The sequence below is a fragment of the Pelobates fuscus genome, chromosome 6 (genome assembly GCF_036172605.1).
Source record: "Pelobates fuscus isolate aPelFus1 chromosome 6, aPelFus1.pri, whole genome shotgun sequence".
In the NCBI taxonomy this organism is placed as follows: Eukaryota; Metazoa; Chordata; class Amphibia; order Anura; family Pelobatidae; genus Pelobates; species Pelobates fuscus.
The window spans coordinates 138,042,225-138,061,707 of record NC_086322.1 but is presented as its reverse complement, the minus strand read 5'-3'; the positions used below and the strand labels follow the sequence as shown (position 1 = coordinate 138,061,707).

Here is a 19,483-nt window from a genome sequence, read left to right as displayed (position 1 = left end):
CTAAAACTACAAGACTACTTAAGTATCACTTATAGAAATGTGGTTAATGACATTTACTGTCCACACAGGAAAAATTGTGCCGAGCAGCAACCTAATCCACAGAAGGGTTAATGAGCAGCAATTATGCAAATGAAACCTGGTAACTGACTTTGGGGTCAAAGGCCGGTTACAGCCTATCAGAACTAATGGAGGGGTATTTAGGCCCAGTTCTCATCCTGCTCAGTGCCCTGTCGTGGTTTCCCTTGTGGTTGTCCGAGAGCGCGTTCCTGTTATTAGTTTTCTACCTGGTTTTTGACTTTGACTTTGTTTATTGACTTCTCTATATTCTGGTATCCTGACTCCTGGCTTTCCTCATCGCTGCGTCCCTTTCTGTGTTCCCTGATCTCGGCTAGTATTTTGACTATTCTATGTACGTTAAATCCGGACCGGTAATACGTTACTTATATGTCATGCGTGCTATACAGTTCTACGTGCTGGATCAAACAGTAATTCTGACATTAAGTACTTTTTGATCATTTGATCATATTTCATTTGCTTTGATTTATGCTTAATAAATTTATTCATCAATACTATCAAAGTCTTCCTGTCTAACCCCGCTGATCATAACCTGGGTTTCAAAGACACAGAAGAGGTGTGTGGATCTCCCTTAAGGATCCAAGGGCGCTTTACACCAGAGCCAGATTATCCATTGGCTCTTTCCTCGTGAGTTGATAATCTTCTCATCCTAATTTATTGTATGATTATTGTCCATGCCATCTGCACTATTATTGTGTTAAATATCATTCACAGATTTTTTTAAGTGATACATCAAGTATATATATCCTCAAGATTATTATGCAGGTATACCAGAGCTCCACACTTATTGTATTTGCATGCTTGTTTGATTGTGGGGGTTAAGGGGATCCTTCTCTTAAGTGTTGAGCCGATCTTATCCATTGTATCCTTTTGTACACTTTTTTCACACGAAGTAGTTAGTGTGAAGGATGTAGCAGAAACCCTCTGGCTGTGCAGCATATTTCCTGCTTATTTGTTATTTGACTGCAAAGATTTTCGTGTGAACTTTTTACAGAGACTTTCGTGTGGATTTATTATGCAGTTGAAGCATTCGTCTGGTTGTTCGGTTACAAATCCCTATAAAACTTAATTGGACTGCTTTATTCGTCAACCGAACCAAAGTACCGAACAACCAGACCACCCTGATCGGAAGTGGGGCTGCAATTAACCTCCCAGTTCATTTTATTACATTCCCATAGAAAAGCAAGAAAGCATTGTTAAAGTCACTGGGTGGCCGCCATTTCGGCACCCGAATGCGTGGCGGGGCCCATCTTAACATACGAACGCTTAGCAGTGTTTGGTCGTCGAGTGTCTGGAACCCAAATCGGACACTCGACTACGCGAACACCGCTAAGACCTCCAGGATTACAGAAAGTGCCGACTAAAACCCACGAACGGACCGCCGTTCGGTAAGATGAATCCCACGAACAAGGGGATCAATCGAATGCCAGTTCAGCCCTGGATGGCAGATATTTTCGGGACTTTTAACTCACGAAAGGAGAAAAGTTTACTTCCACCTAACTCCCGAACCCCTGGTCCAATCTGGGTGATTTTTGAATATGTTGCTCACCCAGATCATTTCGGAGTGTACCTAGTATATTTGGGGTACATCTAAGAATTGGGGGAAAAGGTGTACATTTTAATTATGCTATCTGTTAATCTGAGGGGAGGAGATGTGTGGGAGGTAACGTCTATTTGATTGGCTACTGTAATAATTATTGTGGGTGTCTCCCTTGTAGGGGAGAACCACATAAAAGCAAGGTATGTGAAATAAAGCCTCCGTTCTACTCCTGATATTGTGTGTCATCCAGTTATTGGGAAAGGTGATAGGATATTATTGGATTGTTTTACTGATTGTGCCTGCTACTCTACTGGATTTACTACTTGTTCCTGAGCCATTCTGGGATTACCAGCGGAAATAGGCTGTTAGAAATCAGCTCTCCGCTACAAAGGATTTCCCAGTAACCGTTCAGTTATTTCCCCTCATTGCTACCTAATTCCCTTTTTTATTCATTTTATTTTTCGTTGTTCTGTAAATCATTCATTTTACCGAACGGAGACCACCCTGGGTACTAATTAGAATGTGGAACACTGTGTAACTATACGAAAACCGCAAAGGAATTGAATGTTCCTAGGTGGCCGCCATTTTGTGCATCCGAACGCACGTGGTGAGAACAATGGTAGTGAGACGACTGTTTTGGGCATGGCACTCGCATGAACCCCGATCTTTATGGAAGTCCCATACGTACTACTTCCCGATACGATAGAAGAACGGCGTTCGGGAGTTTCAATCAGAGCATTCTACACAAATCAGCTTTACTCCATCTATGGCGGTTTTCATACAAATCCATGCGAACGGAGACTGGCTCTTGCTACCAATTTTATGGAACTCTTTTTCGGATTCACCCTCATGGCAGACCGGTCAAACTTCCACACGGTGCCGTTCGAAAACTTCCGAACGGATTTGTCTGAATTTTTAATATGTTACTCCCATCAAGTTTAGCTACCCAGGGATATGGTTTTAATGTCTGTTTAGGCTATTTCTTAAAAATATGAAATTGTAAGATTTTTCTTGCCAGCAGATAATTGAGTTTAGTATGTTTCCAAAACTCAATTATCTCACTGGCTCAGAGGAGGCGTTTGATGCTTTATAAATTGAATGCCTTTGCCTGCCGTTAAACCAGTCTTGTTCCAGCATTAAGCTTTGGCTCATGTGTGGATTATTATGCAATACCAGCGATATTTTACCTTGTGGATTATTGGCGATGTTATTTTATGGGAATAAGGGAATGACAGACGGTAACACATATTCAGACCGTCACAGTTAGTACCTATCAAAAGTGGTGCAAGGAAGGGCAACTGGTAAACTGGCATCAGGGTCATGGGCGTCCATGGCTCCTTGATGCATTTGGGGAGCGAACGCTAGCCCACCTGGTCCAATTACACAGAAGAACTATGGTAGCTCAAATTGCTGAAAAACATAATGCTGGCCATGATAAAAGTATCAGAATGCACAGTTTGCTGTGTAATGGATTGTGTAGCACAGACTGGTGAGAACTGCCATGATGACCGCCGAAAGCGCCTTCAATTGGGATGTGAGCACCAGAGCTGGACCATGGAGCAATGAAAGAAGGTTGCCTCGTTTGGTGAATCACATTTTCTTTTTGATCATGTGGATGGCCGGGTGCATGTGTGTCAATTATCTACGAAAGAAACGGCAGCTATGGGAAGAAGATCAGCCGAGGGAGGCAGTGTTAATGCTATGGACAATGTTTTGCTGGGAAACCTTAAATCCAATTCATGTGGATGTTACTTTGACAAGTACCACCTACCAAGAGATTATTGCAGACCATGTACACCTCTTCATGGCAATGATGTTCCTTGATGACAGTGACCTCTTTCAGCAGGATAATACCACATTGCAAAAATTGTTCTGGAATGGTATGAGGGACATGACAAGGAGTTCAAGGCATTGCTTTTGGATTCAAATTCAATTTCTCCAATTTGAGCTTCTGTGGATTGTGCTGGACCAACAAATCTGATGCATGGAGTTCCTACCTGGTAACTTGTTTAGAAGTCTTATGGTGTCCATGTCTCAATGTATCAGAGCTGTTTTGACAGCATGTGGAAGACCTACAAGATATTAGGCAGGTGTTTTTCAAGGTTTTAAAGTTGTGGCTGATCAGTATATAGTTATATTTTGTAAGCTCCTATGTCTAATATACATTACTAATTGCACCCAAAATGCTTGGGAGGTAGGACTCCCTGTCTAAAATTACTACGTGGCCATACATCTGGCAAGGATTTATGAATTGTCGAAAAAGGAATCCTACAACCGCGGCTTAATATACTAAAGTTTTTTTGGGGGGAAATTTCCCATTCTGACCCTTTTTTTTTTTTAATGTGTGTGTGTATATATATATATATATATATATATATATATATATATACCGTATATACTCGAGTATAAGCCGAGTTTTTCAGCACATTTTTTGTGCTGAAAAACCGGAACTCGGCTTATACTCGAGTCAATAGTCTGTATTATGGCAATTTACATTGCCATAATACAGACTGAGGGAGAGGGGGCTGGCAGAGATCTTACTTACCCGTCCTGCAGCTCCTGTCAGCTCCCTCCTCCTCCGCCGGTCCGTTCAGCACCTCGGTCAGCTCCCAGTGTAAGTCTCGCGAGAGCCGCGGCTCTCGCGAGACTTACACTGTGAGCTGACAGAAGAGCTGAACGGACCGGCGGAGGAGGAGAGAGCTGACAGGAGCTGCAGGACGGGTAAGTAAGATCTCTGCCAGCCCCCTCTCCCCCCCCCCCACTGAACTGCCAATGCTGGACCACTAGGGAAGGAGCCCCCCTCCCTGCCATGTATCAAGCAGGGAGGGGGGACGAAAAAAAATAATAATTTAAATAAAAAATAATAAGGAAAAAAATATATTAAAATAATACAAAATAATAATAAATAAAATAATAAAATTGCCCACCCCCCACCACTGCAACACACACACACACACTGCACACATACATACACACACTGCACACATACACACACACTGCACTCATACACACACACACTGCATTCATACACACACACACTGCATTCATACACACACACACTGCACTCATACACACACTGCACACATACACACACTGCACACATACACACACACTGCACACATACACACACACTGCACACATACACACACTGCACTCATACACTGCACACATACACTGCACTCATACACACACTGCATTCATACACACACACACTGCATTCATACACACACACTGCATTCATACACACACACTGCACTCATACACACACACTGCACACATACACTGCACACATACACTGCACTCATACACACACTGCATTCATACACACACACACTGCACACATACACACACACACACTGCACTTATACACACACTGCACACATACACACACACTCATACACACGCTGCACTCATACACACACGCTGCACTCATACACACACGCTGCACTCATACACACACGCTGCATTCATACACACACGCTGCATTCATACATACACACTGCATTCATTATACACACACTGCATTCATTATACACACACTGCATTCATTATACACACACTGTAAATAAATATTCAATTCATATATTTTTTTTAGGATCTAATTTTATTTAGAAATTTACCAGTAGCTGCTGCATTTCCCACCCTAGTCTTATACTCGAGTCAATAAGTTTTCCCAGTTTTTTGGGGTAAAATTAGGGGCCTCGGCTTATATTCGGGTCGGCTTATACTCGAGTATATACGGTATATATATATATATATATATATATATATATAAACATCTGATATAGAATGGCTGCTCACCGGTCTTTTTAAAATGCTAATATTTTATTGGAACAAGTTTTAAAAACAACCAATGTTTCAGTCCCCACTCTGGACTTTCTTCAGGGTCAATAACATTACCGGTGAGCAGCCATTCTATATTGGATGTTGTGTTGTTGGAGCTCAGGCTTATGCACCCGGCAGTGAAGGAGTTAAAGCGTGAGTGCAGGGGATTTTTTCCTTTTTATATATATATATATATATATATATATATATATATATATATATATATATTCCAAAAATACTTGAGTCCAAAGGCAAGCTCAATGACCTATACACTAACAGAGAGACGCAGTATGTCATAATATGTAAATAAGCATATGTCAGTAAACATGTGCTGCACACCCAGGTACTCAGCGTGATCCTATCACCAGGGGCGTATTAGCCGCGAGGCAAACAAGGCATTTGCCTTGGGCGGCATTTTCCAGGGGGCGGCAAAAAACGCCGCCCCCAAATGCCCAGGGCAAATGCCTTGTTAGCCTTGCGGCTAACTGGGCTGCCGGTCGGGCTGATGGGCTGGGCGGGCGGGCGGGCGGCTGGCGAGAGAGCTCTTCCTCTGAGCGCTCTGCTCAGCTCCCTCGCGCGCCACAGAGTGAGGCTGGGAGCCGGAATATGACATCATATTCCGGCTCCCAGCCTCACTCTGCGGCGCGCGAGGGAGCTGAGCAGAGAGCTCAGAGGAAGAGCTCCCTCGCCAGCCGCCCGCCCAGCAACCAGCCAAGCAACTGGCCCAGCAGCCCGACCGGCAGCCCCACTAGACCCCAGGGAGATAAAGAAACCCCCCCCAGCATTCCCAAAGGTAAGGAGGCTGGGGGGTAGGTTAAACTAATTATATATTATTATATTATATATTATATATTATTAAATTATATATTATATATTATTAAATTATATATTATATATTATTAAATTATATATTATTATATTATATATTATTATATTATATTATATATTATTATATTATATATTATTATATTATATATTATTATATTATATATTATTATATTATATATTATTATATTATATATTATTATATTATATATTATATATATATTATATTATATTATATATTACATTATATTATATATTATATTATATTATATATTATATTATATATTATATTATATATTATATATCAGAGAGTGTGTGTGTCTGACTGTGTGTGCGTGTCTGACTGTGTGTGCGTGTCTGTTAGCTAGTGTATGCGTATCTGTCAGTGAATTTGTGTGTGTGCGTGTGTGTATTTAGAAGGCGGGACGGGGGGGGGGAAGGGTTGGGTGGGGGTGTCGTGGGGGGGAGGAGAGGGGCGCCTGAGTTTTGTCCTGCCTAGGGCAGCACAAAACCAGGATACACCACTGCCTATCACCCTACCTAATAGAGGCTTAGGCAGCAAAGGTATATTCCTCATCACCTCCTGCCGACATTCACCTGGTGGGCACCAACACATCCTCCTTGCAGAGGCTGAGGTGCCTTAGAGAGTAACAACACAACTGATTTCTTCTGATTTCTGACTTTTTTTTTATAACAGACAGCTGGTTTGATAAGCTCCTGCCATAAAATTAAAAAACTGAAATAAAATTTTTAGAAATTACCATGAAAATGCTGTTCTTCAACACTGTTTCAGATGACCTCTGATATTATGTAATGTTATATTTGTAGAAAAGGATTTTTTTTTTTATTACATAGAGGGCCTAGTGTTTGTTTATTTTTTAATGAATTCCTATAATACAAGTGTCCTTGTCCAAATGTATACTAAAATAAAGTTTTTGGGTTTTGTTTTCAGAAACAGAAACATTTAACCTATCTTTTCTAAAAAATGAACAAGGCAAGAAAAGTGGTATTATTAAGGTAAAAGTGCCCGCTCTTTCAAGTTCCTCACTCTTGTGCAGCAGTGGTTGGACCACAAAGGAAGCTAATGTGGCCTGCAAACAGCTTGGATATAATCAGTAAGTACTACTAACCTTACCATTTATTGTCCTAATAATAATTCAGTCTATCGGCAGTTAGAGAAACATAATATTTTATTCTATGCAATCGTCAGCTTATAAACTCTGACAATATTTGTGTTGCTTTTTAAGAGTTGTAATTTTAATTGCCTGGTTCCTTATCTCAGTCATGTCTGCTAGTCAAGTCCTCTCACATTCCAACCATCTCATACCCTGACTGAAAAAGAACAATAAAATAGGCACTTAATAAAATGGTAGTATTGTGCAGCTGTAGACACTCAGTTGATATCCCAAGGGCACCAGAAAATGACACTCACGTGTAGTATGAGTTAATACCATATGAAAAAAGAAAATGAAAGAAACCACAATAGTGTGATATTGTACTGAATTTAGAATATAAGTAACACACTTTTGTAGAAAAACTCATATTTAAAAGAGTCTTTTACAGATCTAGACTCTAATCAGTTGGCTTGAGTGCACTTAACAAGTGGTAACCAAATCTCCAATTCTCCAATCCTTAGGGATTTTCAGGCTCACACATGGAAATGAAAATCAAAATAGAAGAGAATCTGGGTGCAGTATAATGAACATCAAGTGATAGGTTCAGTCAGATAATTGTCAGGTCCCCTACCCCCGCGCCGCTTGCGGCGACCTTGCTTACCTCATCACAGCGAGCGGCGTCATCTGGTCCCTGTCTCCAGACTGGCGGTGTGTCTGATGCTGCACGCTCCAGAGCAGCTTCCTTATATGTGTGCTGCACCCAGTCAAGTGACGCGGCACAGAGTGATGACCTCAGAGACCACAAGGGAGGGAAGAAACTCCTCCCATGTGTTGTGGTTAACACTAATTGGAGGTTAGCCAATCAGACACATCCTGCGTGTATGTAAGCTAACTTCTCCCTTGCCTCTGTGCCCTGTTGTGGTCTTTGGTTTGCCATTGAGTGTTGCACTTGTTATTTTGGATTTCCTGGTTACTGATATTTGGCTTTGTCTCTCGTTATTCTATCTCTCTATTTCCCTTGACCTCGGCTTATGTTTTGACTATGCCTTTTTGCATAACTCGACCATTCTAAGGATCGGTATTGCGATTCTCTCTACTCTGTCCTGTCTGCATGTTAGGGTTCCCTAGTGAACGTTACAATAATTATGAGTGCTTGCTCACCATATTAGGAGCCTTTAACTAATGGCTCCTAGTATAATTTTTTTTTTTTTTTGTATAATTCTTTATTTTTGTCGTGCAATAAGTGTACAGTGCCACAAAAAAGTGACATTTAACGGTTACATACATAACAAGACATAGGTATGGCATATATATTACATGCACAAATTTTTGGTAGTGGATGGTAACTTGCTGTCCAGAGCGTGTGCGAAAGTTAATGTGTTCCTCGAGTGGGATACATCGCTTGTTCCCTGTGTAGATGGGGGGAATGAGGGTAGGACTATGCCTGCATGGTAGTTGTCTAAGCCGCTGCGGACTCCGCTTCGTAGTGTAGACTGCTCATCTAAGGGCTATTCTTTGGGCAGTGGGGTGGGCTGGGCTAAGGTGTCAGTGCTGCGTGTACTATGGGTTTGTGGCTAGGGTGCATGTTGTGGGTATCTCCGCTATTTAGGCATCTAGTTGTTTAACCTGGCCTGTACCTAGCTAATAGGTGTGTGTGGGTGTTACACGCCCCTTCGCTGCCTCCTCGTTGTCCTCCCGTGGTTGTCTAGAGCTGGGGGGGGGGGAGGTAGGATTTCAAGGCATGTCATAGTGCGTGTGCTAGTGATTGAGAGAGCAGAGCAGTGTGTGTACTCGTTTACATAAGGAATGGCAAGATCAAACTAAACAGTAAAAAAAAGAAAAAGGAAACATTTTTTAACTGATAAGAAAATTGTCGAAGGTGTCATTAAGTTGTGGCTGTCAGGCCAATAGTACATAGTCCCGAAATTTACTGGCTGTGGTCTTCGAGTCCTCGGGGGTCTTCAGGTACCTGCCGTTTCAGAGGTGCCTTGTCTGGGCCGCCGCGGTACAAAGGTTTTGACCCGCTTGGGGTCCCATCCATGTGGTGTATCTGCGGGTGCTAGTGGTGCCATGCTGCGCATAGCCTCCTGAGATAGTCCCAGAGTGTGTGACAGGTCTTGTGCTTCTTTTAGATTGTAGACTGTGTGTTTACCTTCTCCTGCCAGTACATGCAAGGAACGGTCTAGACGCCATCTGTATTGTATGCCTTGTTGCCTGAGGAGTGTGGTGAAGGGCTTTAACGACCCCCTCCATGCCAAAGTGCTACCTGACAGGTCCGCAAAAAATAAGAGGGATTGTCCTTCGAATGTAAAGCCAGCTCGGTTCCTGACCACCGCCAGGATTGCGGCCTTGTATTTACGTTGGTGAAAGCGGACTATGAGGTCACGTGAGGCAGTCGTTGGTGCTCTGGCAGGTTTTGTAATCCGGAATATGCTTTCAAGGTGGATGGCTTTGGCCAATTTCGGTGTAAGTAGTTCTGTCATGAGTCTGCGCATATAGTGCGGTAGCTCCTCGGTTGGTATGTCGTTGGGTATCCCCCGTACTTTTAAGTTAGCTGCTCGGCGGGTGTCCTCCACAGCGGTGAACTGCCGGTCAAATTCTTCGTTCCTGCTCAGCAGGTTCTTGATTTCTGCTTGCATGGAGGTGATGCGCGCGTCTTGCGCAGTAGAGGTGTCCTCCAGGGTACTCATCCTCCCGTTGATTCCCATAAGCTCCGTGCGGAGGGCGGCCATATCCGCCTGTAGCGTGGTCTGGAGGTCCGCCAGCAGTGCCTTTAGTACAGCTGTTGTGACCGGAGCGTCGTCAGGGTGCAGTGGTTTTGTCCCGACCGCAGGTAAGCTTGGCGTATCGGGTATGTCCTCCCCCGGAGAGAAGTCATCAGAGTAGTCAGAGAATGTTTCATTGTGGTCGGCCATCTTGGGCCTTGTTGTTTCATGGACTTGTCTCCACATGGCCCCAATATCTTGGCTCTGCCTTGGTTGGTCAGGCTTCTGTTTTTTAGATCGTCGACCCATGTCGGTTCTGCAGTCACTTCTCTGTCTTTTCTGCAGTTTTAGTCAAGGTTATCGGTCTGATAAGGACGAAGTTTAGTGTGTATCGCTGGAGCTTCAGTGCCATGCGACTGCTCTGCTCTCCAGCCAGGCTCCGCCCCCCTAGTATAAATATTTTGTGTCAACTTTAAGGTTGACATTACCCACCTTGATCGCATACCCTGACTACCCAGATCATTATATTTAGACACGTTCTACCACACTATAGTTTCTTAAATCCAAAGGTATCATCCCAAAGAATTCCATTCTCTTATTGTGAGCCTCTCAACCCAAAGGTCTGTGACTTTCAGTTTATGTCTCATAAAAATCTTGTTCAATTCATAAGTTTCTTAAAAATTGTAAATCTTACTTACAATTAAGATGTCTCTGTGAGAGAGTCATGTTTTAAATGTCGCCAGTTGGTAAGGTTATGGTAAAGTGCTGCTGCATTTGTATGATAGTAGCTGCATTAAACTAAAAATTAAAGATACTTAATGCAAAAGAAAGTGACCAAGGTGAGATTTGGATTGGGGAAGCCGTTTAGGTTTGGCAGAGTTTAGGGGTGGTATCTAGTGTGAATGGAAGCTGTATCATCAAAGCATCATTATGATGGAACACAAAAAGATACAGTTCAGAATCAGAAACAACAAGTTGTGAATAGCAGCAATGTTTTAGGGGTTTAGAGTTAAGAAATGTTTAGGAGTAGAGGAAATTTATAGTAATGGGGAAATAGGAATTAATGGGATACTATAGTCACCAAAACAACTTTAGCTTAAAGAAGCAGTTCTGTTGTATAGATCATGCCATTTAGGATTTACATCACTTTGTTTATACAACCATAGTCACACCTCCCTGCATGTGACCTACACTTTCTGTAAAGAGAGATCTAATGTTTAAAGGGGCACTCCAGGCTCAAAAAAAAATTAAGTTGTTATGGTGCCAGGAGGCTCCTAGATGCACTCCCACCTTCAGGGTTTGAACAGTTCTTGAACTACTTAACCCCAAAGTTGATCCAAGTGCTGACCTCCACTCCACCCCAGGCGGCATCTGGCTTCTGAAATTCCAGTGGCACTGGGCAGGGGCACCGCTGATTGGCTGAGAGTGATCAACTGACGGTCTCAGAAAATCAGTGACTATCCATTCACAAAACTGACTTGGAAAGAAACGTATCTATTCCTCGTTATCTCCTGCTCTGGTAATAGCCAGAGCCTGCAGGAGCCTCCACTGTATGATTATAGTTAAGTTTACAGAGCAGGAGATAAAAACTCCTAAACTTTATTGATTGAACATGAAACCATTTTTTAATTTCATGGGGAAATTAAGGATGAATAAACAGTAACAAAAGTAATTGAACTTTAAATTACATATAAGTGAGAAGTAAGACTGCAGGGCATGATCTATTCTCTAAAGCTGCTTAAAGGACCACTCTAGGCACCCAGACCACTTCGGCTTAATGAAGTGGTCTGGGTGCCAGGTCCAGCTAGCTTTTACCCTTTTTTTTATAAACATAGCAGTTTCAGAGAAACTGCTATGTTTATACTGAGGGTTAAGCCAGCCTCCAGAGCCTCTAGTGGCTGTCTCATTGACAGCCGCTAGAGGCGCTTGCGTGCTTCTCACTGTGAAAATCACAGTGAGAGCACGCAAGCATCCATAGGAAAGCATTATGAATGCTTTCCTATGCGACCGGCTGAATGCGAGCGCGGCTCCTGCCGCGCATGCGCATTCAGCCGATGACGTCGCAAGGAAGAAGAAGAGGAGGAGGAAAGCTCCCCGCCGGGCGCTGGAGAAAGAGGTAAGTTTAACCCCTTCCTCCCCCCAGAGCCTGGCGGGAGTGGGTCCCTGAGGGTGGGGGCACCCTCGGGCACTCTAGTGCCAGGAAAACGAGTATGTTTTCCTGGCACTAGAGTGGTCCTTTAATTAAGCTGATGATGTTTTGATGCATATAGTATCCCTTCAAATGGTGCCTGCAGACTGTAACTCCTATGACTCTCAGTCCTCCTTCATTCTCACTCTGTATTTGCAACCTCCTTTCCACAATGTTACCCCTAGTTTGATTTGCTGCCCACTATCTCCTAGTCTACTTCTCACAAATATTTCTCACATATATTTTATGCTTCTCCAGTGCTTTTTATTGCTCTCATTACACTGTTCTCCACTCTCTTCCATACTCTTGGCTTCTCTATTTCACTGTTTCTGGCAAGTTTTAGCCATGGATTTGGGCTAAGCCCACAATTTATGAGAGCATTTAAGTTTACTTCAGCTAATGCGATTGCCCTACGATTAGCCTGCACGCCCTCAAGACAGGTTTCTGCCATTTTATGTTTTTTTATAGAAACCACAGAAAATAAAAAAATAAAAAGATTCATAATTTAGTGTGACGGTAGTCACCATCACCTGGACTTTCATACGGACACTTTAAATAGGACCCTGGACTACTTCTATGTCTAAGTCACCCTGTGCCCATTATAGGTACAGGATGTATATTGTTTTTTTGTTATGTGTTGTGTGCTCTCCTGTCCTGCTGGTGCCTGCTACCAACCAGGTGGATTTGGCTGCGCCACCTGTTGGTAGTAACAGTAATATGCACTACCCGAATAGCGAGGCTTGGTAATTTGCATATTCAGTTAGATTTGCGTATAATGATTTCTACAGGCAGGAGACATATTTCATGTTCGTTTGTTGTATTCCCTGTCCCTCTATTAATATGTTTATGTGTTATTATGAGTGCCTGTATGTTTCTAGACATGACTTAGTTTTATGTATCTATTTGTGTCACCGTAAGTCCTAAGTAAAAAAAAAAAAAGCTTTGTATGTTTGTTTTGGAACTGTGTATCCTGTGTGGATTTGTAAGGGATTCAAAGCAGAGTTGTGATACGCGTTGGCTGGCTTCAAAATCCCTCTAGCCATGGGGCAGTTCAAAGAGAGCTAGGCCTGAGAGCCCCAAGTGTCTTTAAAAAGACACGAGCAATCACATTGCAGGCAGAGGGGACAATACCTGCAAGGAAGAAGGGCTGCAGTGGAATAGGCAGAGGAGACGATACCTGCCTGGAAGGAGAGCTGCAGTCTGGTCAGGTGAAAAAGCTCCAGAGAGACCCCAGTCAACCCCAGGCGACTGGGGTTGAAGTACTCCAGAGTCCCGGCAAGCGTCTTGGAAGCAAATCGGGTGGAGGTACTCAGTCAGAGTAGAGAAGCTCTGTCACATTTAGTATTAACTCTTTCTAAAGGGATGAAGAGTCAAACCCGTAAAGAGCAAAAAGTGTTACATGGTTATGTAGGCTAAAAAACGACTTGCATTTATTAAGTCTAGCCCTACTCACATCTGTTTCTGCTGTTGTTTGAAAGAAGGCAAAGAATAAAAAAAATAAAAAAAAAATATGAATTTGAAGATCTTTCCAATTTTGCAACAAACTGGGATAAAATCCCTTCTTAACCCTAGAATGGCAGCCAGATCTCTCCTTGAAGCTGTTAACACACATATTAAAAATGATATCCCTAAATATTATACAATCACAATAATTAATCCAGTCATTGTTTAAAAAATCTGTACAAACTCTGATAAACAACCTTTTCAGGCAGTGAATTCCACATCTTTATTGTTCTTACTGTAAAGAACCCTTTGCTTTGGACTAAGTCCTATAGACCAGGGCTTCCCAAACTTTTATGGCCCGAGACCCACTTTTCAAAATGGTAATTTTTCGAGACCCACTTGCTTTTTTTAATGCATATTTTAAAAAGTGAACACCAAGACAATCCGCTTTAGAGGCATACAATTGGCACACCATAGCAATCCGCTTTAGATGTACACCATGGCAATTGCTTTTAGAGGCATAAATCTGGCACACCATGGCAAACAGCTTAAGAGGCATACAATTGGCACACTATAGCAATCCGCTTTAGAGGCATACATTTGGCATACCATGGCAATCAGCTTTAGAGGCTTACAATTGGCACACCATGGCAATCAGCTTTACAGGCATACAATTGGAACATTATGGCAGCTTTAGATGCATAAAATTGGTACATTATGGCAATCAGTTTTACATGTATAAACTTGGCACATCATGGCAACTTTAGGTGCATAAAATTGGCACACCCGTGCAATCAGTTTTAGAGGCTTACAAATGGAACACTATGGCAACCAGGTTTAGAGGCATACAATTGGAACATCAGGGCAGCTTTAAATACATAAACTTGGCACACCATGGCAATCAGCTTTAGATGCATAAACTTGGCACACCATGGCAATCAGCTTTAGATGCATAAACTTGGCATATCATGGCAATCAGCTTTAGATGCATAAACTTGGCATATCATGGCAATCACTTTTAGATGCATAAACTTGGCACATCATGGCAATTAGCTTCAGAGGCATACAATTGGCAAACAGTCAGATGCATTAAATTGGCACTCCATGGCAATCAGCTTTAAAAGCATACAATTGGCACACCATGGCAATCAGCTTTAGATGCATAAAATTGGCATATCATGACAGTTTTAGAGGCATAATTTGGCATATCATGGCAGTTTTAGATGCATAATGTTGATATATCATGGCAGTTTTAGATGCATAATGTTGATATATCATGGCAGTTTTAGAGGCAGAAACTTTGCATATCATGGCAATCAGTTTTAGAGGCATACAACTGCTTACTCACAGACTCAGTCAGAATCAGACGTTGTGTCCTGCTCATCCAGGCCCCTCACATTGATTATCCCAGTGGTGGAACTAATGTAGAGAGAGCCCTGGTGCAAGTATGCTTTCTGGGGCCCCCTCTAGTGCAATTGTGGCCAAAAGGTAGATCTCCACCTGTCGGAGAACTTCAACAATGCTATGCCTGCTGGGAATCTACCATTTGTCCATCGTTGCAGGGTTATATTTGTGAGCAGTGTTTGAGCGTTTAAATGTAAGCATGTTTGTGTATTAAAGGACCACTATAGTGCCAGGAAAACAAACTCGTTTTCCTGGCACTAAAGTGCCCCGAGGGTGCCCCCACCCTCAGGGTCCCATTCCCGCCAGGCTGAAGGGAGAGAAAGGGGGTTAAAAACTCACCTTTCTCCAGCGCCGGGCTCCCTTGGCGCTGGGGACTCTCCTCCTTTAGCCGTCATCGGCTGAATGCGCATGCGCGGCAAGAGCCGTGCGCGCATATAGCCAGTCCATAGGAAAGCATTTTCAATGCTTTCCTATGGACGCTGGTGTCTTCTCACTGTGAAAATCACAGTAAGAAGCGCTGAAGCGCCTCTAGCAGCTGTCAATGAGTCAGCCACTAGAGGCTGGATTAACCCATTTGTAAACATAGCAATTTATCTGAAACTGCTATGTTTACAGCAGGCAGGGTTAATCCTTAATTAAGCTGAAGTGGTCCTTTAAGTATGTGTGTGCATGTATGGGAGTATTTGTATGTACTGTTGCCATTGGAATGTAGTGGTGTACTTGTTTGTAATGTTTGCGTCTGAACGCAGGGGTGTTTGAATGTAGTGCTGGACTTTAAATGTAGGTGTGCTTTTTGTGTGTAGTGTCGGTGTTTGAATGAAGGGGTGTTCGTATATCATTTTGGTGTTTTAATACATGGGTGTGTTTGTATGTTATGTTTGCGTTTGATTGCAGTGCGTGTGTAGTGGATGCAGTGTGTGTATATTGTGTATATAAAATATACATATACACAATGTGTGTTTGGATGTAAGCATGTTTTTTGCATAGAGTATGTGCAGAGGCGGCTCTAGACTTTATGAGGCCTTAGGCGAAACTCAAACATGAGGCCCCACTAACAAAAAAGTGTCACATATACACATTGATGCGCTGTCTACCTGTGTATGTGCCTGAGAGTGTGTCTGACAGAGAGTATCCTTGTGTGTCTGAATGTATGTCTCTGTGAGCATGTTTGCGTTTTTGTCTGAGACCCTATGTGTATGGGGTAGCTGCTTGAAGTGTGTTGTGTGTATAGGGGGGGGGGGTGATGGTGAGAGGGAGAAGGGGTGCGATGGTGAGAGGGAGAGGGGGTGAGAGGGAGCGGGGCTGCGATGGTGAGAGGGAGAGGGGGTGAGAGGGAGCGGGGCTGCGATGGTGAGAGGGAGCGGGGGTGCGATGGTGAGAGGGAGCGGGGGTGCGATGGTGAGAGGGAGCGGGGGGTGATGGTAATGTGAGAGGGAGGGGGGTGATGGTAATGTGAGAGGGGGTAATGTGAGAGTGAGGGGGGGGTAATGTGAGAGTGAGGGGGGTAAAGTGAGAGTGAGGGGGGTAAAGTGAGAGTGAGGGGGGTAAAGTGAGAGTGAGGGGGGTAAAGTGAGAGTGAGGGGGGTAAAGTGAGAGTGAGGGGGGGTAATGTGAGAGTGAGAGGTGGTAATGTGAGAGGGGGTGATGTGAGAAGGAGGGGGTGATGGTGAGTGGGGTGAGGCTGAGGGTGGTGACGGAGGGTTATGCTGATGGTGGTGGGGGGTAATGCTGAGGGTGGTGATGCTGAGGGTGGTGGGGGGGTGATGCTGAGGGTGGCGGGGGGCTGATGCTGAGGGTGGCGGGGGGCTGATGCTGAGGGTGGCGGGGGGCTGATGCTGAGGGTGGCGGGGGGGTGATGCTGAGGGTGGCGGGGGGGTGATGCTGAGGGTGGCGGGGGAGTGATGCTGAGGGTGGCGGGGGAGTGATGCTGAGGGTGGCGGGGGGGTGATGCTGAGGGTGGCGGGGGGAGTGATGCTGAGGGTGGCGGAGGAGTGATGCTGAGGGTGGTGGGGGTGGTGAGGCTCAGGGTGGTGGGGGGTGATGGTGAGGGTAGGAGGGGTGAGGCTGAGGGTGGTGGGGGGTGATGGTGAGGTGGTGAGGCTGAGGGTGGTGGGGGGTGATGAGGCTGTGGGGGGTGAGGGTGAGGCTGGGGGTGGTGATGGTGGTGGGGGGTGATGGTGATGGTGAGGGTGGTGGGGGGTGAGGCTGAGGGTGGTGGGGGGTGAGGCTGAGGGTGGTGGGGTGTGAGGCTGAGGGTGGTGGGGTGTGAGGCTGAGGGTGGTGGGGTGTGAGGCTGAGAGTGGTGGGGTGTGAGGCTGAGAGTGGTGGAGGGTGATGCTGAGGGTGGTGGGGGGTGAGGCTGAGGGTGGGGGGGATGGTGAGGATGGGGGGGTGAGGGTGGGGGGGGTGATGGTGAGGGTGGGGGGGTGAGGGTGAGGGTTGGGGGGGTGAGGCTGAGGGTGGTGGGGGGTGAGGCTGAGGGTGGGGAGGATGGGGAGGATGGGGGGTGAGGGTGGGGGGGTAAGGCTGAGGGTGGTGGGGGGTGATGGTGAGGGTGGGGGGTGAGGCTGAGGGTGGGGGGGTGAGGGTGAGGGTTGGGGGGGTGAGGCTGAGGGTGGTGGGGACAAAGGTTTAAAAATAATACCAGGAAGTATTACTTTACTGAGAGGGTAGTGGATGCATGGAATAGCCTTCCAGCTGAAGTGGTAGAGGTTAACACAGTAAAGGAGTTTAAGCATGCGTGGGATAGGCATAAGGCTATCCTAACTATAAGATAAGGCCAGGGACTAATGAAAGTATTTAGAAAACTGGGCAGACTAGATGGGCCGAATGGTTCTTATCTGCCGTCACATTCTATGGTGAGGGTGGGGGGTGAGGGTGAGGGTGGGGGGGTGAGGGTGAGGGTGGGGGGGTGAGGCTGAGGGTGGTGGGGGGTGATGGTGAGGGTGGGGGGGGTGAGGCTGAGGGTGGTGGGGGGTGATGGTGAGGGTGGTGGGGGGTGAGGGTGAGGTGGTGGGGGGTGAGGCTGAGGGTGGTGGGGGGTGAGGCTGAGGGTGGGGGGTGATGGTGAGTGAGGCTGAGGGTGGTGGGGGTGATGGTGAGGCTGGTGGGGGGTGATGGTGAGGGTGGTGGGGGTGATGGTGAGGATGGGGGGGTGAGGGTGTGGGGGGGTAAGGCTGAGGGTGGTGGGGGGTGATGGTGAGGGTGGGGGGGTGAGGGTTGGGGGGGTGAGGCTGAGGGTGGTGGGGGGTGAGGCTGAGGGGGAGGAGGATGGTGAGGATGGGGGGGTAAGGCTGAGGGTGGTGGGGGGTGATGGTGAGGGTGGGGGGGTGAGGGTGAGGGTTGGGGGGGTGAGGCTGAGGGTGGTGGGGGGTGATGGTGAGGGTGGGGGGTGAGGGTGAGGGTGGGGGGGTGAGGCTGAGGGTGGTGGGGGTGATGGTGAGGGTGGTGGGGGGTGAGGGTGAGGGTGGTGGGGGGTGAGGCTGAGGGTGGGGGGTGATGGTGAGTGAGGCTGAGGGTGGTGGGGGTGATGGTGAGGCTGGTGGGGGGTGATGGTGAGGGTCGTGGGGGGTGATGGTGAGGGTGGTGGGGGGTGAGGCTGAGGGTGGTGGGGGGTGAGGCTGAGGATGGTGGGGGGTGAGGCTGAGGGTGGTGGGTGAGGCTGAGGCTGAGGGTGGTGGGGGTGATGGTAAGGGTGGGGGGGTGAGGCTGAGGGTGGTGGGGGGTGGTGGTGAGGCTGAAGGTGGTGGGGGTGAGGGTGGGGGGGTGAGGCTGAGGGTGGGGGGGTGAGGCTGAGGGTGGTGGGGGGTGATGGTGAGGGTAGGGGGGGTGAGGCTGAGGGTGGTGGGGGGTGGTGGTGGGGGTGATGGTGAGGGTGGTGGGGGTGAGGCTGAGGGTGGTGGGGGGTGATGGTGAGTGAGTCTGAGGGTGATGGTTGGTGATGGGGTGGTGAGGCTGTGGGGGGTACGGCTGGGGGTGGTGATGGTGGTGGGGGGTGATGGGGAGGGAGAGCCTACCTTTCCCTGGTGGTCCAGTGGGCTCCCTGGTGGTCCGGTGGCCATTACTTCCGGTCTGCAGCTCTGCAGAGCTGCAGACCGTGTATTCTCGCGAGATTTCAGAGCGTTGCCGTGGTAACCCGCGGCAACGCTCTGATTGGCCAATTCTCGCGAGTCACATGGTCTGCAGCCAGGAGGGGCCTCGCACCCGGCGGCATACCGGGCAAGCCGTCGGGCCCCCTCCTGGTGTCAGGTCCTCGGTCACTGACCGAGGACCTGACACACTCTGCCCACAGGCGGTTTAGGCGGCCGCGAGGCCCCAGCCAGCGCGAGGCCTTAGGCGGCCGCCTAAACCGCCTAATTAGAGA

The 19,483-nt window shown here is 46.4% G+C and overlaps 1 protein-coding gene across 1 annotated transcript in view; it reads left to right on the top strand.

The window, feature by feature from the left end:
- LOC134614477 (complement factor I-like) overlaps positions 1–19,483 on the top strand; it is a 62,563-nt gene that overhangs the window by 15,876 nt on the left and 27,204 nt on the right. The window contains exon 3 of the mRNA XM_063458353.1: positions 7,224–7,380. Within this exon, the coding sequence (XP_063314423.1) occupies positions 7,224–7,380 (157 nt within the window). The remainder of the gene's footprint in view (positions 1–7,223; positions 7,381–19,483) is intronic.